The 26,227-nt window shown below is 38.6% G+C and overlaps 1 protein-coding gene across 3 annotated transcripts in view; it reads left to right on the top strand.

Annotated features, from left to right (window-relative positions):
- RALGPS2 (Ral GEF with PH domain and SH3 binding motif 2) overlaps nucleotides 1-26,227 on the top strand; it is a 114,395-nt gene that overhangs the window by 76,379 nt on the left and 11,789 nt on the right. The window contains exons 9-17 of one of the 3 annotated variants that reach the window (XM_053949985.1): nucleotides 991-1,128; nucleotides 2,017-2,107; nucleotides 4,490-4,557; nucleotides 5,206-5,341; nucleotides 6,223-6,374; nucleotides 15,828-15,882; nucleotides 19,152-19,229; nucleotides 20,783-20,888; nucleotides 21,626-21,718. In XM_053949985.1, coding sequence (XP_053805960.1) covers nucleotides 991-1,128; nucleotides 2,017-2,107; nucleotides 4,490-4,557; nucleotides 5,206-5,341; nucleotides 6,223-6,374; nucleotides 15,828-15,882; nucleotides 19,152-19,229; nucleotides 20,783-20,888; nucleotides 21,626-21,718 — 917 coding nt within the window. Of the gene's footprint in view, nucleotides 1-990; nucleotides 1,129-2,016; nucleotides 2,108-4,489; nucleotides 4,558-5,205; nucleotides 5,342-6,222; nucleotides 6,375-15,827; nucleotides 15,883-19,151; nucleotides 19,230-20,782; nucleotides 20,889-21,625; nucleotides 21,719-26,227 lie in introns of those variants that run through there. The other 2 variants (XM_053949986.1, XM_053949987.1) reach the window with 2 other exon arrangements.

Below are 26,227 nucleotides of genomic sequence, written 5' to 3'. Positions count from 1 at the left end.
TCAGATTTGAGGACTGTACTGGTTAGGTGCTATACAAACACAACTGCTGCTCTTGTGAGGTTGTATTAATAGTCTTCCACCTGTAAAGCCCAAGTCCTTGTTATGATTTTGGTTGTACAAGGCTGAGAGGTGAAGTAAAATATAATTTTAAAATTTCCCTGTTACTGAAACAAGTTTCTTAAATAATATTATTTGTGTCATTTTCTAAATTGGGATATCCGTGAAAGATGCAAGGGATGCAGACTAATTCCTTTGAACAGAGCTGGTCAGGATATGTTTCGCTTAGTTGAGACAAACAGGTGAAGTTCAAGAAATGGAGTTGTGGTTAGAAATAAAATAAACCTTTTATCTACAGCATTAGTGTGTGGGGAGGAGGATTTTCCTCTCTACATGATCAGGGGGTTGAAGGAGCAGTAAGTTTGCAAGCAGTGCAGGGAAAGAAGGCAGGTAGGGAATATGCAATGACTCATCTAGAAGGCTGTTGTATCTTTGGAGCTGTGATTATTACAAACTGCAGGATTCATTCATTTCAGTCTGGTTGCCCATTTTCCCTAGTTAATCTCTCATGTTGCTGCAAGTCAAGCTTGAGTTTTTATTCAGCTTGAAGTGTTATGGGTATAATTTATCCTTCTATTGTTTTTTAATTGCTGCTTTGGAGGAATGAAGTAGTAGACTACCTAAACAATTAATTTTGATGATGTATTTTAGTATTGTGTGTTTAGTATGCTTCATATTTGTCAAGAGAGTAGTAAATTGGTGCTGTGGAGAAGATGAGGTTTATGAGTATCTGTGCATGTCCTTGTAATTACTTTTAGATTTCTAAAATTATTTCCCAGGTAAATCCAAAATCCTATTATGACAAAATGCTTTTGTCAACCTGTTTTAATGTTAGTGCAAGCAAAACTTCTCCACAGTATTCTTGATGAGGGTTTTTTTCTGCTCAGTGAAAGACATTAAACAAAGAATCTTCTCATTCTAATCTCATTTCAGGTATTTATCTGTCAGACTTGACATATATTGACTCTGCCTACCCCTCAACAGCAAGCATTCTGGAAAGTGAGCAAAGAACAAATTTAATGAACAACATTCTTCGAATTATCTCAGATTTGCAGCAGTCGTGTGAATATGGTAAGCTAGTGTGTAAATATCACAGTGTTAAAGAGAAGAACTTTAAATGCTTTAATTTTTGTCTGCTGTGATGCAATTTAAGTAAGGCTGGATCCATGTGAATGCCATTAACACCCTCCCTCATCCTCTCAGCCCAAAAGTCTGGGTTTGTTCTAGTATTGTTGGTTAAGACAGAGCATCAGGGTAAGGAGACACAATAAAATTGCATTTCTCTTACATCAAGCAAACTGCAATATATATTTTCTGATGATAAATGTGTAGTAGTACCTCATACTCAAGAGTAGTTTTACTGGTATTTATAAGCTTGTATCCCTGTGTTCCTAATTTTATGACTGAATACTAAGAATAGGATTTCTTTTGGAATAGTACTTTTACTGGAGATAATAAAGTTCACTCAGCTTGTCTTTTGGACATTTATAGTTCTGTCCATAGATCAGATAATGCGTTTATTTCTTGAAAGATGGTTTCACTCACAGTCCTCTTCCCATTCTAGTAAAGTCCTAATGCTTTGTTTGTGATGGTGGAATTTGAATTAGCACAGGACTGTGGCTTCCCTGAAAGCTCAGTGTAAAGAGAATGTGGGTTGTGAAGGAGTCCTCAGACTCCATGTTCCAGTTCTGGGCCTTTGGTTTGGCCATGGATGTTGTCTTACTTTTCCCTTACATGTTCTCTGATAAGCAGCTCTGGGGTTTGTGTGTGGGGAGTGTCAGCTCAATGCATGAGAATTGCTGTGAAGTTCTAAAATTTCAGTATCATTAGGGCCTGTAGTTTGTACCTCTATCTCACATAAAAAGGCAAGAGATCTGAATCTATTCAAATAGTTTCTGGAAAAAAAGCTTTGCTTACCAATGAGTGGCTCAGTGTCAATGAATGGTGTCTGTTTTCCAGATATTCCTATGTTGCCTCATGTTCAAAAATATCTAAACTCAGTTCAGTACATAGAAGAACTACAAAAGTTTGTAGAAGATGACAATTACAAGTAAGTACAAAATGCTATAAACTGACCATAACTTATCACAAAATTACTTTTGTAACTCAAAGCCTGTCACTTGTGAGATTGCACCTGCACTGGGGAGTTGTATTACATTATGTGGGTGTCCCTGCCCATGGCAGGGGGTTGGAACTAGATGAGATTTAGGATTCCTTCAGACCCACACCATTCTGTGATTCTGTGATTATGCACCTCAGACACAGCAGCTGCAAGCAGCTGTGGTTCCAGTAGGATGTTGTGCTCAAGGCACTTCCCCACATTCTGAATGGCAGATCTGCTCCCTTTTCTATGCCAGACTGCGCCAAGTCCTTGCTTCAGGTGGGTTTGGTCTGCTGAGAAAGACTTTCTACACATGGCTCACCTGTAACACTGTTCTGTCATTAAGAGGACTCCTGTGGTTGGAGATGGCTTAAATCATTCTTCATCAGAACAAAAACATCTGTGCATCCAGTCCCAGGTTTTTACTGAGGGTGACTCATTTTTCACTTGCAGATAACACTTCATTTTATACTTTCCTTTTTTATTTATTCTATTTTATTATTTTGCTCTTTGATAGGTTATAAAATGTGAGTAAAACGTAAGCACTTGATTTTTGAGAGGCAAGTTCCTGTTCCTCTCTGCCTGTTCCTCCCAGCCTCCCACCCAAGGTTTCTACGTCCTTAATTAAAAGATTATTACTGTAATAAGTGATTTGGCATCCAGAAAAACTGAGGGAGGGAAATCTCTGGCAAGAGACAGGAACTGAGGATAGGAAACACCCTAAGGCAAATCTGTTGCCTATGAAGGAAGGTTTTGTTCATTGGCTGATGTGCTTGAGGAGGTTCCCCACCCATTCCCATCCTGCCTGCCTGGGAAGTTTGTCACCTCAGAGGGCTTGAATTGGTTGCTTGTGCAGCTCCCTTGGAATGGCAGGAGGGGGATGCACACTTTAGGAACAGCTGTGTTTGCCATTTAATAGCCCTGACTTGGATTTACTGAAAGGCAGCAAATGGGGACCCTTCAGTTTATGTCAGAGAACAGTTAACGAGGACTCAGACTCTTGGCTTCTCTTCTGAGGTTTGTAAGTTGTTCTCTGTGTGTCCCTGTGGAAGCATCCAGCTTCACCTTTTTCCTGGGATGTTCTACAGCCTGATTTGGGAAGTGTCACTTCTCTGTCACTGAAGAGTAAAGCTCCATTGGTCAAACATTTGAAGGAAGGAAAAAAAAAAAGCTAACCCAAACCCAAGCTTCTTACCTGCAGTGTCTCCTTAGGACACAGTATTCATGAATTCCACTCTCCACCTTCCTTCACCTTCACTGGGTAGGTCTGACTAGCAGTAGGAATTTGATTGATGAAGGAGCTGCAGTTTCTTTGTCCTGTACAATCCATGTTTTGGTAGCAGGGCAATGACTGGAGACAGTGGCACATAAATCAGAAGCGTAGCTGCTGTTCACAACGTCTGGTTTTGGACTGGTGGGTTTTGTACATCTCCAAACTGAATGTTTTTATGGTTGAGGAGTGTGTTTGAAGAATTGTTCTTACTTAAAGTGGCTCTTTTACTTTTCATCCCCTAAGGTGTCTAACAGCAAGAAGGTTGAAGTTAGAGAACAGCGACAGTGACTTGAATACATGGTTTTTCTTCCTAAAAGATTTTATTTGAAAAAAAAATAAATTATAAAATTGTGGTGAATCATTGCTATGGTGTCTGGAATGGGAGGGAGAGGAGCTGTCAAACTTCAAACTTTTTCTCCCCAAAATTAAATAGATGCTTTCTCAGTGTTAGTAGTTTCAAAGATTTTAGTTCTGCAAAATGTGTGGACAAGATACACTTCATCTTCCTGAAGTTATCTTCCCCTATAGTCTGCCTTCTTTGTGGGCCTGCTGGAAATGGCATTAAAAAGTTACAGAAAAGCTTGAATTATGGCTGAAATCAAGTTGATAATGTATTTTCCAAAACAGAGAAGAGGATTTTGGCTTTTGGACCAGTAAAGTCAAAAGACTTGGTGCTTGGCACACTAGTGCACTTCATAAAAAAATTTAAAATATGAAGTGTTCCAAGAATAAATATTTTAGCCAAGGTGGGGGGAGAAGTTGTGTACTATTTTCAATTTTACTTTTCCCAGGTTTTAGCTGGAGTAGCAGTTTCACGTGTGTGCCAGCCATCTCAGGGCACTGGAGGTCCTGGTGGTCTGTGTGAACCAAAGCAATAGGCAGGACAAATCAAGTTTGGAAACAGTGTGTGCTAAAGATAACTCTGCACTGTTTGTATTACCTTCATAGTATTCCTTGCAATCACAGAATCAGGCAGCTTGCAATCATAAATTTAAAAAATTCTTCTTCATAAATTTTTATTTCATTATAAAGTAATTTTTAATATTTCTTTAATGCAGGCTTTCATTAAAGATAGAGCCAGGGACCAGCACTCCCCACTCTGCTGCTTCCAGAGAAGATTTAGTAGGTAAATGCTTAATAAATGTGAGAAGACTTGAGGTTGTCATGTGCATTATTTTAGAACTGCAGACGTGGAAAATATTTGCCTGAAGCTATAAAGAAGTGTGAAGTTTAAACACTGCGTGTTTGTAATAAAAAGTCTAAAGGTGATCTGTAAAGAAGGAACTGAGTCATTTTTTTAGGTTTTTGTATGTATTGTGGCACTAAGTTGTTAATGTCATTTGGGGTGAAGGGCTATTAAATATTCATTCTTTGTTGTGTCTAGACAGAAGGGCCTTCATCTAAACTTTTCATGGCATAATATGCTTCCAAGAATGAACTTTCTTCTTGGTCAATGCCAAAAGTGGTTGAAGGCAGGAGTTTGAAAATGTAGAATCAGTGGGACATGCCCAGTGCTGGTATAGCAAATGCAGCCACCTTTAGGACTTGCAAAATACTGGATGGTCTATTTGAACTAAGTGTGTTTGGTTTTAATCCTGTGCAAAAATCCTGAAGTGCAGGGGGTTTAATTATCAATAGATCAAGGAGATTTACTGCAGCTATCTCTTATAAAGGGAGTTTAGGAAGTTTTGTGCATTTTTTCCATGATTTTCTAAGAAGTGATCCTGACAGTAATTCTGAAATTCCTTGGGAGTAATGTCTTTTCTCTTCCCAGGCTCTGAAGTCGGAGCATCTCCACAAAGTGGACGGAAAAATGTTGCAGCTGAGGGAGCCTTGCTACCACCAACACCCCCTTCACCTCGGAACCTGATACCCCATGGACATAGGAAATGTCACAGTCTGGGATACAAGTCAGCATTTTGCTTAACCTAAAAATCCTGAGCTTTTTTTTTTGAAGTGATGTATTGTCACTCAATACAAAAGCTTTGCTTGTATAAAGTAGCATGACTTGTACACAGTACTTCACTCACAGAGCAATTTGTGGCCAGGGAGCAAGCTCAGAACTATAATGCTGTTATCCCAACCAAAGAGAATTAATCAAAATAGGAAGGCTGAAGTTTTGATGATAAGACTAGTCAGTGAGTTAACCAGAATGGCTCTTTCTGAATGACAAAACTATAACTTTTTAGTAATTCAATGCCACTATAATTATTTCAAATTCAAAATTATATTGCTGCTTTATTGGTATTTTTACTAGGAGACCTCCTTTATAGACTTTCTTTGTAGACTATCTCTGTTTAGTAATGGCTTCAGGCTTTTTCTATATATGTGTACTTCTAATAATATCTTGATCAATATCTCATTATTTCCCTTATCATGTCTTCAAAATGCAAGGTAGTAGCTACTCAGTAATTAATAACTTCTATTATGTAAGTTTACCTTTAATGACCTAGAATGCAATGCTGCAGTTCAATTACAGAAGTGTTATAGAAGACAAAAATATAGTGTTATAGAAGACAAAAATATAGTGTTATAGAAGACAAAAATAGCATAAGATATTGGAAGTAATTGTTAATGTACTCCTAACTTCATCTTTGTTACATGACTCCTGTGCAGTTTTAAACCTGGCAATTCCTACCGATAATTTATTTGTGCACAATTGCTTATGACTTGGCCATGATTTAGTTTGACTTTAGGAGCACAGTGCATACAATCCTTAAGGATGTTAAAGCATGTCTCCTGAGACATACCAAAGGCGAGGTTGTAATGTTGTGTCCTCGTTGGTTTCTAGTTTCATACACAAAATGAACACAGCGGAATTTAAAAGCGCGACATTCCCCAACGCGGGACCACGGCACCTGCTGGATGACAGCGTCATGGAGCCCCACGTCCCATCCCGAGGGCAGGCTGAGAGCTCCACCCTGTCCAGTGGAATTTCAATAGGTAGGAGCTGCAAACACACCCATGCAGTGCCTCGGCTTTTAATAAAGGTTATAGCACAATTAGCTGGTGATTGAGCCTGCAGCAGGGCTGTTCAAAATTAATGCTTCTGTGGTAGAACAAATCTGAGAAATGTAGGGGAAGGAGGGTAACTTCATTTACACACCATGAACTGAGAAATTATGAAAAAGATTTTTGTTTCGTTGTTGCTGTTGTTTGGGGTTTTTTGGTTGGTTGTTTTTTTTTTCTTTATCTCTGTTAGTGATAACAGCTTCTTATACTCCTCTTCCTCAATGGAGGTGGAAGGAAGTATGGGACATGATTTTCTATTATCTTTCCCTCCCTAAATCAATTCAAGTTTAAAAAGTTTTATAGTGGGATTTCTATGTAAAATGCCATGTTGACTTGACCGTGTAAATTGCTGACAGTTTTAAGAGCATAATTTCTACATGCTTCTGACTTCAACAGAAGATTGAAGTCTAACTTTCAAATACCTCAAAATGTCAGAATGTACTAAATTTTGATAAATTATTTATCTTCGTATATTTAGGATGGTGCTTTTTTTGAGAAGTTCTGTTTCCTGAGTTTCCTCCGTGAGAATAGGTGCTCTTTTTTCCTGTTGCACGTAGATCTTTTAGGTGGAGGGAGGACAGGACATAAGTGCCTCTCAAATCTACCTGTTTGCAGCTGGGGCTGACAAATGGAACCTCTCACTGCAGTCCTTCCCTCAGAATTATTGGTTTGATAGAATTTAATGGTGTTCAATTTTTATGCATTTGTGGTGATGAAAGATCCTTGTAGTGCTTCACATTTCTTTGGATAACTGAATTTTAAAAGCAGTTCTGCTTTTTAGCCTTTGTGGAAGGAAACAAGGTCACAGATTGTCAGATGATGCTACTTTCAGGAGCTGTATGTGTATTTTCTTGAGGAGAAGGCCATATGGAATTAGACCAAAGTAGCGGGTCTAAGTGAACCTGTTCACATCAGGCAGCTTCCACTATGTAATGTGCATCGCCTGTCTCTGTTCCCTGCAGGTTCTCTGCTGTGGCAAAGTTTTCCATTTCAAAGCCACCCATCAGGAATGGTGCTTCTCCTCAGTGTCCAGGCAGTTTCCATTCCCAGGGTTTGCATGGTGCAAGAGACCCAAGCGTTTGTCACCATTACTGAAATGTAGCATTGCCCTTTTCTCAGGGCAATTATTTTTTGGATGTTTTCTACCTAAATACCTAATAAATTCTCTGCAGTTGATCCTTTTTATCCTGGGTAAATTATTTCTGTACCTCCGTTAGAGCCTAGCAGGGAAGGTTTGCCAGAGCTGACAGACAGTTTCTCATAATGTACTATTAAGAACCAGTCACCATTTTTATATTTTGGAGAATATAGGATTTTCCTACTTTGTCTCCTCTCTGAATTTTTCAGTTCTGTTCTCCAGCTCAAGCAGGACCTGACAAGCTGGAACAAAATTACCAGTTTAGAAGATTTGTATAAATGACTTGTAAAACAGCAACCTTGGGCATTTTATCCAAGATCAGCATTTGTTGTTAGAAATTTCCCTCTCCCATTCTCTTTGATCTCCAGCCTCCCCATACTCAGTTTTATCACTGTTTTGACAGTCCAGCAGAGGTGTTATTTTTGCTGCTTCTTGATGATAAAAATTTCAGTGGCACAAAAGTGGCACAAGAGGTGCTAGAAATACATATGGAAGAAGAGGGTAGGTTCTGGAGGTTTGCAGTATCTATTACTGCAGAATTCTTGGAAATGTAAGTTGTCTGGCATTCTGTGCTGCTGCCTCAGCAGGATTTAAGGAAGTTGATTGAAGCTGCTGAGTTCCTCCATCATGTTTGAAGTAGTCTGTTTGCTTAGGACTTGGAATTAGTACAGTCACTGCAGCAGAGAGGAGGTTTATGGTATTCTACAACACGGCTTCAAAAGACGGTCAGGAAAATGTCTCCTGAATGTGTGTACTGAAAGGAGTGTTATTCCTCACCTTGCCCATAAACGTGGATTTAAACCTGTTGCTCTAGAAACAGGACTACCTTTTTTACATATAAGCCTATGTAGGACTTAACTTTTTGGGTAAATGATCCTTCTTCAAAACATGGACAGGGTTTCTGCTATGTCAGCACCTTGAATGTGCCTTTAAAGACAACTGTAATGCTGCTTTAAATCACTCCTGTGTTTTGAGGGCTCAAAGGTGTTTAGACCTTTCCAGTCCTTTCATATTGGAGGATCTGATAGGATCTGCCTCTGTTAAATATTAAAACACAACCAGTGTAACAACACTGTCCACAGGAATCCATCAGCAAGTCTATAACCTAAAGCACACATTGAAGTGATGATGGACATTTTGGTTATGCCATGCTGGGAAAGGCTGACAGTCACTCTAGGAATGGTGCAGAGCATGTACATCCATGTCATTAACCTTTCACAGATGAAGAATGTACTAACTGGTTGGTTTTTATTGCAGTGAATGATTCCTAAAGCAGCAGCAATGCAGAAAGTGAGAGGGGTTTGCTCAAAACAGGCTGATCTGTGATGTGACAGCCAAGGTCAGAGACCTTTATCAGATTATTTTCTTAATTTCAGCAATTGGAGGCTGTGTGTACATTCAACTCATTCTGAAAACAAACAAACTCAAAAATATTAAAGATACAGCCTCTTTTCTATTGATTTCTTGTGCTTGGGTCAAAACACTTCTTGTTCCTAGCACTGTGGGATGGTGTTCCATAGCTGATGATCATGTGTTATGCTGGAATCAGCATACCTCTGGTTCTGTTGCCATCCTCCTATATTATAAATAGGTGCTTGTTATCTGGACAGAAGATTTAAAAAAATGAGAAATCTTTTTCCAGCAGTGCCAGGGCTATCCTAATAAGAAGGAAGAAACACTTGTCCAGTCTCATACACAGGGTCAGATGGGAAATGTTCTCTTGAATTCAGGAGTGTAACAAGAAGAAATAGTCTCTTTTAAGTTTTAGATATTTATAAAGTAGATGGCTACATTTGAGCTGGTTACAATTGGAACTCTTTATAATCACATAGACAATTGAAATCCTCAAGGATATGATTCATCTCATTCTTAGGTGGGGGGGCTAAAAAGAGGTTATATGGCTTGAGTCCTTAAAACCCCACTTTATTTCTGTTGCTTGCAGAGACTTTTGAGAGACAGCACAAGCAAATACAGACAGATGAATAGTGTTGAAAATGTCTGTTTTGTGCAGACAGTCCAGAATATGTGCTTTTAGTAAATTGGGACAGATGCTTTTACTTGGAGTGGAAGTTCATTGAGAACCCCCACTCACTGCTATCAGCCAGGCCTAAAGCTACAACGTGGTTTTTGTTCTTGGAGGACTGTGTTTGGATGAGGTCACTGCGTACACTCTGCCCTCCTGAGGTGTGAGCATTGCTCTTGGCTGGGTGCAAGGAACCACCTGCACGTTCGTACCACCTGTTCTCTTGCCTGTATTTGCTTCCTGTCACCTCCTCACCTAAAAGTAGGATAAATTAAGATGATTTTACTAGATCCTGATTCCAGTCAGAAATAGCATGAAACTTCCTTTAATTCGTAAGATATTTTTCTAAAGAATACATGGTTCTCTATTCATTCCCAATTTTCTTACATTTTCAAAGTATTTATTGCTTAAATATCTTTGCAGGAATGCTCAGTTTGTTTCATTAATGATCTCAGAAGCTTTGGATTTCCACCATTTCTTCCCACCAATTTGGCTCTGCTGCATTACTGAATTTCTTAAGCTGGGTTTGTTTACAATGGCAAATTGTTCAGCTAATTCTTAAGAAGTAAAGGGACAGTGTAAAATAGGCCCCTCTTTTCATATATTGCTTCTATTTGGCTTTTTTCCTCTTAGAGTATCTAACCTAGAGGATGCAAAGTAATTTTGCTGAAAGTTATTCTTTGAGAGTGCTGTCTCATATATACCACTTCAAAACAGATGTCAAGGTATGAACACAGGAACACTGCTGAAACTGAGATTGTAACTTGAGGTGTTTAAAAATTCAAAGGAAACAATTATGGATTGTGTTTGTAGCAGTGTTTGATTCAAATTCTTTTTAAGCTATTATTTTCCATTTATTTTTCCTGATCTACAATGATATGGATGAAAGCTCTGGAAAAACTAGAACTCTTGAACATTTGCCTTTGTTTGTGTGTTGCAATCACTGGAGAAGAGCTTCAGCCTGTGTTCTAATGCAGTTGGAAGAATGAATGCTGCAGAGTCAAAGAAAGGTATTCTAAATCAGTGTGAATTAATGTAAGAAAGTGCCTTTGTAAGAACAGTACCTTTCCAAACCTAAACTGGCATGAAATACGTATGAGAAATCAGCATTTTAATGAATTCCTCTATTAAGTCACCACCTCGAAGTTATTGAATTCTACAAGGGATTATATTTCTCTTTAAATAAATGAAGTATAGGTGTAGGTATACAGTGTATGCATTTACTTTCAGAGGTCTTGGCAGCCTGTAGAGTAGGGAAGACATTTACACAGCCAGTGTTTGTTTGATTCTTTAACCTGTACTGTGCTGTTCAGGTGTGTAGGACTGAGTCATCAGATCAGATTACAGGTAGGGTTTCAGGCAGAAGAAATATGTCAGGTTTATTTATATATTTCCTTTATATGAGTTATATGGATGTCTGACTCTTGCCTTAAATGTGGATACCTGGTTTTGCTATTGTAAGCCACTACTACTTTAGTGATAGGATAAATTAAAAACCTGTATAATGCTAGAGGTTAAAAATGCACATGTAGATGCCTGGATTTGAGAGGAGAAGATACAGTCTAGCACTCCAGTTCTGCCCCAATCTTTTTTGGTACTGTTTGGTCCAAGGCTCACTCTCTGGATGTCTTTCCATCAATGTAGTTATACAAACCCCCTGTTTCTCTCCCATCTTTATCCATTTGTTTATTTGCTTTTGCTGATTTTTCACAATGAATCTCAGTGATGGTATTAAAAGTTTCTGTCAATTCTCTGGCATGATATTGCTCGAGTCCTCTGCCAGAGTTCCTGCCATCTGTATTTGCTTAACTGGGAAACCAGAGTTGAGCTGCTTAAACTGAACTTAAATAGTTAAATAGTCATGAACTATATATGAGGATTTGCAGTGTGGCTGTGAACTCACCAAAGCAGAGCAGAGCTTTCAGGGCATGGAGCCCATCTCTGTGGTGTTGGCTGGGCTGGGCTGTGCTGCAGCTATTGATGCTCAGGCCTCTTGACCAGTTTTGTGTATTTTCATGGGAGAATTTTGAGCTCGGTCAGGTCCGTCACAGCTCTGGAAACACAGTGTAACTGGAGCCAAGAGAGTGTCAATGACAGATTTGGGAAGGGGAAAGAATTTTTAGTCTGAAGACTTTTTAAACTCTTTGGGGTTGGTTTGTTTATGTTAACACGTGTTTAACTTTGGGGACTAACTTCTGGATAAAGAAAGCCTGTGTTAAGTGTTCAGTATCCCCATATTTGGGGCAGTGAATGGGTGCCATGACCAGGGGAGTCGATATGGGATAGCACTGGCATTCCCTATCCCATAACTGGGAACCTCATGCTGTTTGTGTGGCTGGAGCACAGACATCTCACAGACATCCATCTGCCTGTGCACATCTGCAGATGTGAGCAGAAAATTGACATCTGAACAGAGCTGCAGTGCTGGGGCTCTGCAGACAATCCTGAGCCTCCTCAGATAATCATCAGCACAGTTAGCAAAAAAGCCATCTTGCCAAATGCTGTTATTCCTAAGATAGGAAAAAAACCTTCCTAAAGATTTTATTTTATTTCAATCCTGCATCAGAAGTTTATTAGCAATGAAGAAAACTAGGAAGATAGTGTTTTGTGTTAAGTGGCTTCTTACATAAAGCCAAAATTTGTTTAGAACGTTAGCTAACAGCAAGGGCTTATACTGCCTAGGATTTGTTATTAAGTTTAACCTGAAGAACTTGCTTGAGGTTGTTGGAAAATCTCAAATATTGAGTACATATTTGAGAAGAATTTAAGAAGGTGATATATTTTTAGAGTACTGAATGAATTAAATATTTCCAGTTGAGGTGACACTCAAATAGTGCACTTAATGTTTAAACAGAACTTGGCTAGACATCTAACTTTTATTAAGTTAAAAACAGTCCCTTTTACCTCTGTTTTGTTTTGGAAGGAAGGATGTCATGTATTCTGTTTTGCTTTTCAGGAAAGGGGTGGATTTTAGTATCAGAACTTGTGTCTTGCAAAGTATCTCCTAGAGGGTTTTAGAATCTAAAAAATCCTATTGGAGATGTTTTTATATGGATGTTAGAGGAATAGTCAAACACTAAAATTCAACCTTTTCCAGGTTTTTGTTACAATTTTTACAACCCTATAGGCATCAATGTAAATGTTAAATCAATTGCTATGATGTTTTGTGCAATTTTTTTGCAAATTAATGATCCTTTTAAGTGTAATTGGTAATTCCTGTATAGGCTTAACTTTTTAAGTGAAACTTTTGGTTTACAAAGGCCCCAAATTCTTATGGATTTTCTCACTGTACTGATACTGTACCAAGGATTGTCACTTTGTGATAGGTGACATTTTAGCTCTTGATCTAGATTGCTTTGCATTTTTACAAAGCAACACTAGCTTTTAAATCTTTCTGTAGTGTATTTAGCACAGCATTTGAATATAACTTTATTAGCAAAACAGATACATTTGCCATCAAAATGTCATTTCAGGTAGAATTTAAATGTTATCAGCCTACTTTAAATGCAAACAATAACTTCATAGTACTGTCTTATTAGGGGGTTTTAATTGTGTGGATCTATCAAGTGGACCTAAATTAAGAAGAGCTCTAGTCATATTAAATCTGTGCTTCTTGCTAATATAAAGCTAACTCTAAGCAGTAGTAAGAAAATAAGATTCTAAGTATCCCTAATGCTTTCAGTGTTGGCTGAATGACTTGACAGAACTTGCTGCACCATCTTGCAGAACAAATTGCTCCAAGTAACCACAAAGAAAACTTCAATTATATGCAAGGAAAACTATTTTCATGTTGGGGTTGAACTCTACCATCCTGATTGTCATTCCAACTGCTAAAAGGATTTCAGCACCTTAAGGTCTTCCTATAAGAGATTCTACCACAAACAGCCTTCTTCAAAGACAGTCAGCTGGGAGGTCCAACCCAAGATGCCTTCTTAAAGTTGTCTCTGAATTGTTACATCTGATTCTGTCTCCTCATCCCCAAATCATGCTACTTAACTAATTTGAAGAGACTTCATGTGTTGCCTTACAGAGAATGCAGCTGTGGTTTCATTAGGATGGAATAAATCACTGAGTTTTTCACTGTGATGGGGATTGTAGAATTTGCTGAAAGTACTGAGTGACAGTTGTTTCTTCCAGGAAATGGTAAGGACTTTGCAAAGACTCCTACTGCAAGAGCAGGCTCCACCTGGATAGGTTACTCCACTGGTTACTCCTGTTTTTTTCTGGGGTGGTTAATGATTTACCTGGTAGTCTTTCTGTATAGAAGTGCCTGGGATAATGTGGAGCTCAACCCACACATTCTCTTCGCCACATTGCAGGTTAGATGTAAATTGTGCTGAGGAGAACTTCTGATTATTTTTATGGCCACTTCTTTGCTTACCTGCCCTGTGGCACCTGAATGTTTGCTGATAGATTCTGAGAGGGTCACTTGACGTGCAAGCACTTACTCAGCTGTAGTAACTAGGTCTCTTTGGTCACTTGTCCCCACAGCTCAGAGGAAATGTAAGTCACAGGAGGAGTAACTGTGCTACTTTTCTGTGCACAGAGCTGCCTGCTGCTGTAACCCTCCCAGCAGCTGGATGCTTAAGGATCGATGATCTGCAACTGGAAGCACTAAAAACTTAAAGGCACTTCTGCTTACTAGAAAGTAATGCAAGTTACCTGTTGAATATTTTACCTCCCTGCTTGCAGCCCTTTATGCCTCCACTGCAACATCACTTCTGTATCTCTACACAAATGGCCCTTACTGTAGTGTTGGTGTCAACTAGGTTAGGACTTGCCTTTAGGAAAAAATCAGAACAAGCTGAGACCAAATTATTTAGTATCGCACAGAGATCATGTTAATATGTGGATGTTGATCTGATGTTTGCAGAAGAGGCATCTCAGTTGAATTGGCTGGCAGATAAAGGCTTGTATTTTCTCTTAAATTTTGCACAGAGGGAACTTCAGCCCATGCTGAGATTTTCATGGCTCTTGGCTGGAATTACCCCTGCTGTGTATAAATCTTTATTGCCTCCATCTTTACTCTCTGTGTTTACTCAGTGAATATCCAGACCTACTTTGTACACATGATTTTTCACGGCATTGCTTTTCCCTTCTGATTTTCTGTGTAAAATTACAGGGACCTGGTTCCCATTTTCAGCCACTGTTTCTCTGAGGTTTCTCACCATTTCTCCTTCTTGAGTAAGGAGCATTGATTCAGATTTTTTACTTGTTTGTTTTCTGGTTTGTTTCAAAATAATTGTATTATTTTATTGCTTCCCTTTAATATATGGGTGTTCAGGCAGCAGAGCAAACAAGGTGGCAAGTTAGTGTGCCAAAAGGTGGCTTCAAGCACTGACATTGAATTGCACTGATATTTAGGTTTTGGGATTATCTGGAGCTAAAAAATGTTGGTTTGAAGTGGTGAACAAGGATAATAGCTCATGTGGGCAGCTGGGCTGATATGAAAGGTAAATAGCAGCAAGGCAACAGCTTGGAATTGTGTATAGAAGCTACTGATTCCTGTTAACAGCATCCCTACTGATAATTATTTACTGATTTTTGACATTACAGCTAACCCCACCTATATTTAAATACTCATGTTCAGACTGATGGGATTTACTGGAATTGTAAAGTTACTGTCTTATTTATGGGACTGCCTTGAGTGGATGCATCAGACTTCTGGGTTTTGGGGTTTTCCTCTATTTTCAGTGTTGAAAATGAAGTTTTTCTAGATTAGTTTACAAAGCATAGAATGAAATAATACTGTTGTGATCTGATAGAGTAAGTGGAAGATAGCTTTAAAAATTGTTTAAGGCTTCTCATATAATGCATTGGAGATTTAGCATTGAATTTGCACCTCTGTGTCATGACTGTGTATGACTTGATAAATTTTTTTTTAAATAAGTGACCTGTTTTTCTAAATGCAGACAAATCTGTTTTTAGGATGTTCTTTATATTTTGAAAATAAAATTCCCGTTTATTAGTGCTCCTTTTCTTTAACTACTTAATGTGGAACTAGACCCTGTCCCTTCAATCTCCATCTCAGTTTAGGTGAAATTCCTGAAGCAAATGACAAAGTGTTTTCCTTGTAGTATTTTACTGAAGTTTTTTTTTTTTAATTTCATCTTAAATATTCTGATATTCAGAATCTCAACTATTCTGATGTGTTTAGATACAACTGACAGAGATGGTTTGTAGATGAAGAAATAATGCAGCTTCTGTTGTTATATTTCTCTAGGTAGCAGTGATGGTTCTGAACTCAGTGAAGAGACCTCCTGGCCAGCATTTGAAAGGTAAGAAAAGCCTGTGTTTCTCTATTCACATTGTTACTTAGAGTCTCTCACTCAGTCCTGAAAATGATGCTTTTTTTCACTGAACTAGAGATCATCTGTCTGTAAGAACACTAAAAAGCTGTAGTAAGTTCATTGGATCTGTTAAAGCAGCATAGAAACACCTTCTGCTCGCTAATGGTTAATAGGGCTTTTATCTAATTGGGTTCTTACTCAGTGCACACATCCTTGAAGGAGCTCAGCCAGAGAACCATTAGACCCCAAAGATTTTATATATGTGGATATCATATGTGCTGTTTGTGTCTCTCTGATTTTCATTTTCACTTTCCCTGAGACACATCATTTGTTCATAGTCCCTTTGCTCTCTTGTCATTGACACTGTCACCTCTTTTGTCTCTCTCTTCCTCTTTTCCCTTCACTGTTACACAACAATGCCCCTTGCTAATGTCTGACTTTGTGGTTCAGAATTAACAAGTTGTTCCTTTTCCAGCACCTGTGAGTGCTCAGGTGGCATTGACCACTTCAGCCCATTCTCATGTTGTTTTTGAGAATGTGGAAAAAGACACACAGCTGTAGTTGAACACAGAAAAAGGTGCAATATTCACCTTCTCACAGCTGAGTAAGATGCACAATACAGTGTATTGCTTGCTTCTATAACACAGTTTCAAGTAATCCATCAGCTTCAGAGTTGCCACGGTTGATTTTTGCTACTATTTTTACATTTTTCATAGAAGTTTTTGTCAAAAAACTTTTTCTTTTTAGTTGGGAGCTGTTACCACAAACATATTCTGATTGAACTCATTGAAGCAGTTAAAGTTCTTCGTTAATTTTGGAAGAAGTCTTTGAAAATCTCTCAGTGCCTAAGGTGAAGTCCTGGATGCCTCATGCCTTAAATATGAATGCATACATGAGGAAAGGCCCTTAACAATTTCATCAGGTAACATTCCACATGAGCAGAGAACACAAATGGGGTCAGAAAGGCAATCTCTTAACTTTCAGGCTTCATCACAAAGCACATACACCATTCAAAAGATTTTCTTTCTTTCCCTTTCCTGCTGCCTTATGGAATTGTGTACGGGTATCAAGTTGTTTCTCAAAGATAAAAAGTCATTAAGTTAGAAAAAATGGTGAGTTGAGTGTTTTTACGCAGAGCAGCATAAGAAACTTTAAAACTTAGGTTTAAACTTAGGATAACACTCTTCAGAATTGTTGTGTGGACTTCTAAGACAAAGCAGGGCCTTTTCATCCCTGTGTTAATGAGAGCTGGCAGCCCCAGACTCCCTCAGTTAAAATGTTTGCTCCATGTCAAACAGAAGATTCCTCCTCCAAATTTCACTTACCTTCTGTACTTGCCTCTCTCCTGAGAGAGCTTTTGGGAACCCTGTTGGAGGTTTCATGTGCTTCAGGGTGAGTTCTCTTGCCTGCTTCCAGGGAGAGGGATAGCGTTCCTTACAGACATTCCCAACACCATGTGTGAAATTCCTAGAGATCTGCAGCAACCTTGAGTCTGTTCCTTGGTTTATAAGATGAGGCATGTTTTAAAGTTTCATAGGTAATACACTGACATGCAAGTGTGAAAATTTAAGAAAACTGGAGAAGGTCTCTCTCTGATTTTGGTCTGTACAGTGAAGCACAGTGGTTTCCATTCTCTGTACAGGTATTTAAGTGAGGGAGAGGTATTAGTTGGCTGTAATTACCAACTCAGGCAAAACTGGAATACATCCACTGTTAATGGCTGTTTTCTATGCAGTGCAAGTAGGAATTCAGTATTTCTGCATGTTTTAGGAATATCTTGGGGTAGGAAGGCTTAAATCTGCATCATATGCCTTAAGAGGAAGAAAACAATTCTTCCACACACAGATTCCCCAAGTAACAGAAGGAAATATAAAATGTATTCTTGTTTTTCCTGGCCTTTCTGCTTGTAGCTGGGGAATGCAGCAGGGGTGAGAACTAGAGCCACTGATTGTTTTTAAGTGCAACAGAATCGTAGTTTGAAACTTGAGAAAGAGTTTTGAGCATTGGAGTGTCCTTTCAGGCCAATCAAAATTACTGGAAGGACTAGAATTCCAAATCCTTGCACTTATATCCTGTTAAGGGTAGTGTATTAAGTGACACTTCAGTCTCACTGGTTGTCATCCTGAGTGTCTCTGAATAGATTTCCCTGAAATAGCAGGATTCCAAGAGTGGTAGCCTCCTTGTTATAAAAAAAAAAAAAAAAAAAAAAAAAAAAAAAAAAGCTTAAAGGTAAGAAGAAAATATACTTAATTTGCATGCCATATGTATACAAAAATAAACAGCTCATTTTACTTTATTTTTATTTATTGTTTTATTTGCCTATATCTTGAGTATGTTCTGAAAAATAATTCATAAGTTCAAAGATATCAGTTATGTTGAGAAATAAATGATGGCAAATTGTGGAACAGGTTGTGTTGTGGATGGTGATTCATTAATATCTTTTTGATAATAAGGCTTCTACTTAACTGCCTGCTCCCACAGAATTGCTGATCTTCAGTCTTTCAACAGAATACCAGCAGCTAGAAAAATGGATAAAAAAATAGTACATGAGGACAAAGTGCCTCAACAATGCTTGTGTTGACTTAAATGGAATTCAGACGATTAAGGGGATCTGATTCAGAAAAACAAGGTTCAGTGAAGCAAAGCAGTGTTCAAAAGGCAGGTCTGGGGCACAGTTCCTGAATAGGGATAACAGTATGGATCAGGTAAATGATTTTAAAGTGTGGAGCTTACAGGTAAAGTGTACAGCATAAAGTGAACTGGAAAATTGAAATATTGCTGAACCAATTTCCATGTTATTTAGCACAACAGGATTTTAAACAGTGTCACATGTATTTTGACAGAGCTTGTCGTTCCTTGCAGCCAACAGCTTCTGTTTTCATACTCACAGAAGTTGAAACCATTTTTGTAGTAACATCTAAAGTCAGATTTCAAGATAAGTTTTATCAATATGGTTCCTTTACATTTATTTAGTCTAAGCTAAATGCAGATTTTTCTCTAAAAATGTTTTAATTATCAGTGCCAGTAAAACACTTCAGTATTGTGAGTTCTGACAAAGAGAACATCTGATGAAATGAAAAACCATATTATTTACTTTTGCATGCGTTTTTCTAAATAAAATTATTCGCTTTTTCTTACATGGAAGAAGTGGCTTTGTGATATGCACACAAAAAAAGTTCTGTGCTGTTGTAGCAGTGGTGCTGTTTGTGTGAATGAAAGTATATGTAATGCATACAATTTATAATGGAATCCAACAGGAACAGGTTGTACCATTCTCTCGGTCCGGGGACAAGAGTGTCACGAAATGGCCATCGAGGCCACATGAAGGCCAGCAGGTACAATCCCACTGCACACAGAGGTGTCAAACCTTCCCTCTGCTGTTGGTGATTTGGTTTGGTTTAATAATTAAGTGGGTGTTTTCTGAAGTTACCTTTCTAACTTACGTGTCAAAATAAAGATAGAGACCTTTTTCTTCAGACTTAAAACTTTTCCCTTCAATGACTTACTCTATATCAATATAAGGACTGTTCATTCCAGTCTGCAAATCCAAATTTTGAACCATTGGATCTTTCTATCAAGGCTTAAAGATGTTTTGCCAGGGTAGCTTTTGAACTGCCTGCCACCGTGGAGCAGTGCTGGTAGTTCTCATGGGGAAACAAAGCTGCTCCTGGTGCTAATGGATGGCATTCCAGATGTTTTTTTTTGCTGGCAGTTCTGTACTGAATTTCTTTGCTCCTCTTCCCTGAAATTAGAGAGATGCCTAAAATGAGTGACACCTTCAAATTGCCCCCAATTTAATATACATAATATTTGCAAGCTGACAGAGTAACATAACTGATTATTCTGATTCCTTATGGATACGATTCTGTCTCCAGCTGTGTCACTGTAGCTGGGAAAGAAGTTGCCATTAACTGTGAAACCTCTGTCATGTTAAGAAGCAAGCATTGTCTCACTGAATTAAACCCATGTTTACATCTGTCAATGTCCAAAATTGTCTCCATATCATCATCCTCAGTAGGTGCTGCAATGAAAGTGTTTGTCACATTTCCAGTTTACTTTGGACATAGGATGGATGAAACAACAAATCCTGACTTCCTTCACAATGATTTTCGGGTGCTGTTCAATCTCTTGGCTTTTCTAGAAAGCTGCTGCATCCAGCACTTTAGTTACATGCTCTGATTGACCTTTACTGAAATTATTCCTGGTGTAACTTTTCTCTGATTGGAAATGCTTTTGAAGCCAGTCAGCTTTGGAATTTTAATCAAGCTCAGTTTTATTTCCTCAGTGCTGTACCTGGCCTTTGTTTCAGCCCATTGCTCTCCAATCCTTCATAAGGCAGATGATCAGTAGAGCACCAGTTGCATTAAAACACCTTAAAGTTGCTGTGGTTTGGGTTTCTACTCTTTATTCCTGCTCTCACCCACTCTCCTTGCTTTCAGATATTTTAAGGATTGTGCATGTTTGAACTGTACTTTGTTTTTGATGTGCTAATGGTTCTGGTGTTTCTAACCAAAAAATAGTCAAATCTTTCCTGCGAGGGCTGAAGGAGAGGTTTAACATGTACAGCAACTGTACCAATGTACTTCAAATGTTTACTTTTTAAAATTAATTTTTCTTGTCTTTCAGTCATGTTTTGAGTTTTAATTTTTTAATTAAGGATTACCTGCTTGGCTAATTAATTTTTCTGATCACTTTTGCTTGCGAATGTTAATTCCACAACAGCAATTCCCTGTAACAGGCAAAGTCTTTTTCCACAATGAAGTCAAATAAATAGAAAGTTGACATTTTCAAATTACAATAAAGGTATTTGCATTAGTTTTTGGTAATGGTTGGAAAATTACTTTAGGAAAAATATTTTTTCATACAACTCTTCACGTGCTCCTTTCAGCTCCCTAGAATCTGAAGATTTGGCTGTTCATTTGTATCCAGGAGCAGTTACTATTCAAGGTGTTCTCAGGAGGAAGACTTTGTTGAAAGAAGGCAAAAAACCTACAGTAAGATTTTTTTTTTTTAAATAAATTAGTTTTCTCACCTTCTTCCTTTGCCCAGTTACGAACACAGTAAAATGGCCATTTGGCAACTAGTTCAAATGTCTGAGATCTCCTTCTGATTACGATTTAGGGTCATTGACAGAGTTTTGATTCTTCCGTATGGTGCATTTATTCAGTTTGTAAGGCTATACACATAATCTATAAAGTAGAAGACAAGAGGATGCTGCATAAAATTTTCTACAATTACTGATGACTTTAAAACTGGGAGAATCATGTTTTGTCTTCCTTAACAGTAGGTAAATCCCAGCAATCTATCAATAGATGATAACCCTTAGCATTTGCATTACAAATACTTGATGATAAATTATAAATCAAAATACATATTCAGGACAATGGGAGATACCTTATACCTAAGATGGAAAAGGAAAGGGACAGATGTACTCTGACTCCACAAAGTGTTCTGTAGGGATTGCAGGAAGTATAGAGCAAGATGCAGAATGTTTTTCTGAGATTAGAAAGGAGAAGCACATGATCTTTCTGCTTTCTGGAGTTTTCATGCATTCGTAGGCCTGCATGAATAACAAACAACAGCTTTGGAAACATGGCTGATGCTTGGCTGGACAGTCAGTGCTCTCATGTTCTTGCAGGATGGTGCCTTCTCTTTCACAGCTCAGTGTTATGAAACATTTCACTTATCCATTGCACTTCTGGGTTTGTTTGTTTGTTTATTTTCTCTCCAGGTAGCATCTTGGACGAAATACTGGGTAGCACTGTGTGGAACCCAACTCTTCTACTACGCTGCAAAATCCCTGAAGGCTACAGAGAGAAAACATGTATGTAAACCAGCCATGTTCCAGTATCACCTGCCAAAACTAAAATGTGATTTCCTGATGTAAACACTGAGAGTAGTTCATGCCTTGCCTGATTTCTAGTCAGCACTATCCTGTCTCCCAGTCAGCCAGTCACCTCATATGGATATACCCCAGGGAAATATCATTCACATTTGCATGCTACACCAAGAACATCTGCTTTGCATCTGCCATGTGTCTCTCTGACTTTGCTGGTCTTTTAGGAAAGGAACTGTGTCATTGGTCTGTCCATTTTCAAAGCTCTGTCTTTGGATGATTTGAGTTTTGCAGCAGTTTGTTGTGGTTTGAAATCCAAACAAGCACTGATGAGGACAAATTGAGCAGTCACAAGATACAACAATTAAACATGTACTAATTTCATCTGTGTGGTAAAATTAGACCACTTGATTTTTCTGTATAATCCTGTAAGCCATTAACTGCAGTGGAATACCAAACACTTCATCTGCTCAGCCGAGAGCTGCGATGTCAGATGATGCTGGGGTTCCTTTTATTTGCTGCAACTTGATCTGAAAGCAGCAAAAAATGCTTTGGTTATGTGGGGAAGGAGCAAGAGGATTTTCTGTACGAATGTTAAGGTGTGCATTGTTCCTGTTTGATGTCCCTAGTTAATGGTAAGGATTCTCTTAAGAAACTGGGTAAAATTTGAGATACTTGAATCAGAGTTCATTCACTACTCAGAATCATTACATGGTTGCCTTGGTAGGTGATTCAGGTTAATTTATGACAACTGTCGCTGGAGAACACTTGCTTTGCATAGAATTTATGGAATTTTGCAGACTGAGTTCTGCTTTTGGAATCCTTGTAAAGGGGACTTTGGTATAAAATAGTGTTTTCTTATCCTAACATTTTTATGTGCAGAGGGTGGAGATTTGAAGCTTAACATTTCTGGTACGCAGGCTCCTGGATGTTTGAAGTTGCTCTGTGGAAAGTTTGTGTATAAAGTTCTCTTAATCTATGAGATTATTTCCCACTTTTCATTGGAAGTTCATTAGGAAACAGTATTCTAATACTAATTACTTTCAGAACTATTTATGTGGTTTCTTGGCCATCCACCCCTATTAGCTTTGCTTAGGTAAGATTGAAACTGATCCTACTTAATTTGTCTAGCCCAGGCTGAAGGGTCATTAGCCAATCCTTCTGTCTTCTGGATGTCTTGGGAGAAGTGTGTGTGTTTGAATGCATTTGTTTCTGGCTTCAGTGAAAACTTTAGGGAAGGATTCCACCCCATTAAAATGAAAGAGCAGACTTACAAGCTCTTATGACTAGAAATGCAAAGTATTAAAAAAAAAGAAGGAACCAGGAAAGAACTTGTGCTGGCATTATGTCACTCACAGCTAGTTGCCTATTTTTTCTGGAAACATTGAGAAATGGAAAAGAAATTTTTGTGGTACTGTCAGACTTTGTGTTCATGTTACTGCTGTGATTCCTTCGGGCTTTGTGCCAAAATTGCATTTTGTTTTCTTTTAGGAATAGAATGTGTATTTGTAAGTCTCCCTGGTTCACTGTTCTTTACAAAATTATGGAGGACTTTAGCAGACATGTATATAACACTCTTCTGTATTAGCATCTTTAAGCAATTTAAATAGCATGCAGGTTTAGAGAATTAGAAAAAAATTGCTTAGCAAGGAATTATATTGATTGGAAATTAAGTACATTGAATTCACATTGATTACACATTTCCTTAGGAATAACAATTTCAATAATTTAAATCGCCTTGCCCTTTCTTTAGCAAAAGTAAATGTAGGGAAAAAACTAAACAGTCTGGTACCTGATCCTTCTGAGTCTCTGTTCCTGCAAAAGCCTTTACTTTGCCTGGAAGTACAGTCACATCCATTTACAATGCTCTTTCAGAGATTATTTTCTAAACCTCTTGAATTGACTTCTGATATTCCCCAGGTCACTGATAGGCTCTGACACCTACAGCATCTGAACTGCTGGTGAGCAGAGGCTTAAGAAGCCAAAATCTGTCTCACATTCTTGTGTGCTCGTGTTTCTTTGTCCAAGGATGTTCCAGGAAACCACTGAGGAAGTTTGCAGAGAGGTGAGGAGGTGTTGGAGTCCAGGGTGCTTGCAGGATTTCCCATCAGGAGCCTACCAGCCTCGTGGCTTGCAGATACTGAAAGGAGTTTGAGCAAGGCAATTCCCAGGAAAAGGAGGAAGAGAAGTGGCAGTTAAAAGCAGTGACTGCTGAAGAACATTAATTTCTTTTTAATAGTTGGCTCTATGAAGTTGGGCTGAACTGTCCAGCACAGCCTTGGATTTGGCTGTACACAGCCAAGATACAACAGCTTTCAATTTTTTAGGGCAGCACACAGGCTCTGTTCTGTTCGTGGATGCCAAGCCTGTTGTGGAGCTCAGTCTCTGATTTGGTTTCCCAGGTGCAGTTGAGGTTTGTCTATTGTAATAACTATTTACTACAGTTTGGGTTGTCTTTCATTTAAACAAATAGTTTGCAGTGAGTAGTCACAGCAAACCTCTACTTCAGACGTTGTTATAACACAGAGCATGACCTTTATGTTGAAATTGGGGTGGGAAACCTGGTAACTGCTGTTGAGATAGAGGGATTGGTAATGGATTCCAGTTTATGAAACAGGCTAATAATAGGTGGTCAGTAACTTGTTCAGCTGCTCTGCCTATGTTGTACTTTGAGCCTGGCTATTGATGGCTTAGGTTTCCATGCATTTCACTACAGAGTTATTGCACAGAGTCTCAGCTTTGGTTCTGGAGTCTGTGGAGATGACTTGTCGAGGGTCATGCTTCAGTTCACGTTTGGTTGCATTTTCAGGAAAAGTTAATCAGGAGAGAATGAACTGCAGATGGTCAGTCATCCCTAGATAGCTAGAGCATGAGTAAATGCTCCAAATACTGTCCAGTGATATTCCCAAGAGGTTCACTCTGCAAAATGAAGAGATCCAAGGCTAGATTTAGGCTTTGGGGTTTTTTACTTCCCAGATAAAAAGGATGATGCCATCTACTTTGAAGCAGGTTTCTTTTTCAAAGATTGATACATTGGAGATTTACCTCAGCAAAATAGTCCAAGCATCTTCTGGAGCCATTTAAACATCTGTCTTTTCTGCTTCCTTTCTCAAGCCCTCTGTGACATGGAAAGGAATGCTGGCAACAAAAGACTCAGTCTGCTATATAAAGTTTCCTGGCTGGAGCTCTCCTGGTAAACGTGTCTTGATTACAGGCATGCTTTTGACCATTCTGCTGCTGCAATTGCTCCAGGCAGCTTTGAATGCCTCGACACTCAAAGCTCTTCCAGGCTTATAATAGCCAGCCTCTTTGGAAAATTACCTCATAAAAATCCCAGAGTAATTTCAGCAAAAGGGGCAAGAAATCCCTTCCCTTTTAGACACAGACAAGCCAGCTCTTCTCCTGCCCATGGTCAAAGGCCAAGGAGTGCATCCAGTATTGTGTGCTGCATCTCCTAAGAGTAACAGCATAAAATCAGCATTGAGTTTAAGTAGTGAACAGGTTTCAGTTATTACTACAGTCCTGGAGAATTGTCTGTAAATAAGCATGTGAACTTGAGAGCCCAGAAATGTAGTACAGCACAATCTGAGAGGAATGTGTGGACAATGGTTTTATCTCGTATGCTGAAATGGAACTCACAGAGAAGCCTCTGTGGAAAACTGCAGCACTTGTTCACATTGAGAAAAGAGCATCAGTAAGAATAGCCACATGAACTTAGACAGAAAATAAGCACTTTGAAAAATGTGAATACACCTGTGAAATAACTGTTTACAGTGATTGGACTGAGAGCCTTGCCAATTTCTTTGACAACATAGCGTGCATGAGTTTTCTGTGTTTGTAGGTACTTGGAAAGCAACAGAGACTTTTTATGCTTCATGCTTGAGCACAAACCCTGGTTAGTTCTAAGCCTTCCATTGCATGCTATAATCAAAATTAGATCAATTTATTTGTAGGGTAGAAAACTTGGTGCTTATGGCTCAGGCACTTTCACTGAAATACCCTGATGAAGAATACTATCATTCTGGGAAGGATGTTTAGCCACTGAGAAAATTATTTGAATATTATAAATCTGTAGAATCTCAACAGGAGATGTGGAGGAGGAGATTTGTAGGTGCCAAAATGTTGGAGTGAAAAGTGAAAAGTCTGTTCACATATTAATTTAGAGTTTTTGATTCAAAGATTTACTTGTAAAAGTGTTTGAGCTCAGAACAACAACAACAGCAAACATCAATTATGTGAAGCCTAGTGCCAGAGCTGTGCAGTTTTCCATGTGTATAATAAGAGTCATTCCAGTGGCCTATATTACAAAAAGCAAATAGGAACCAGGAACATTAAATTACAATGAAGCTTTCATTCCCTTCATGTTAACAAAGCAGACGTGCTGTTTGCAAGGCTCTGTGCATCAGCAGAGAATGAGCTGCCCTGGGGACTGTGTAAACATGGAATACAAAATCCAGCTGAGCACAGGGATGCAAAGCTGACGCGTTTCAAGCGATG

The sequence above is a fragment of the Vidua chalybeata genome, chromosome 9 (assembly GCF_026979565.1).
Source record: "Vidua chalybeata isolate OUT-0048 chromosome 9, bVidCha1 merged haplotype, whole genome shotgun sequence".
Classification (NCBI taxonomy): Eukaryota; Metazoa; Chordata; class Aves; order Passeriformes; family Viduidae; genus Vidua; species Vidua chalybeata.
This window is presented reverse-complemented; position numbering and strand designations above follow the sequence as displayed.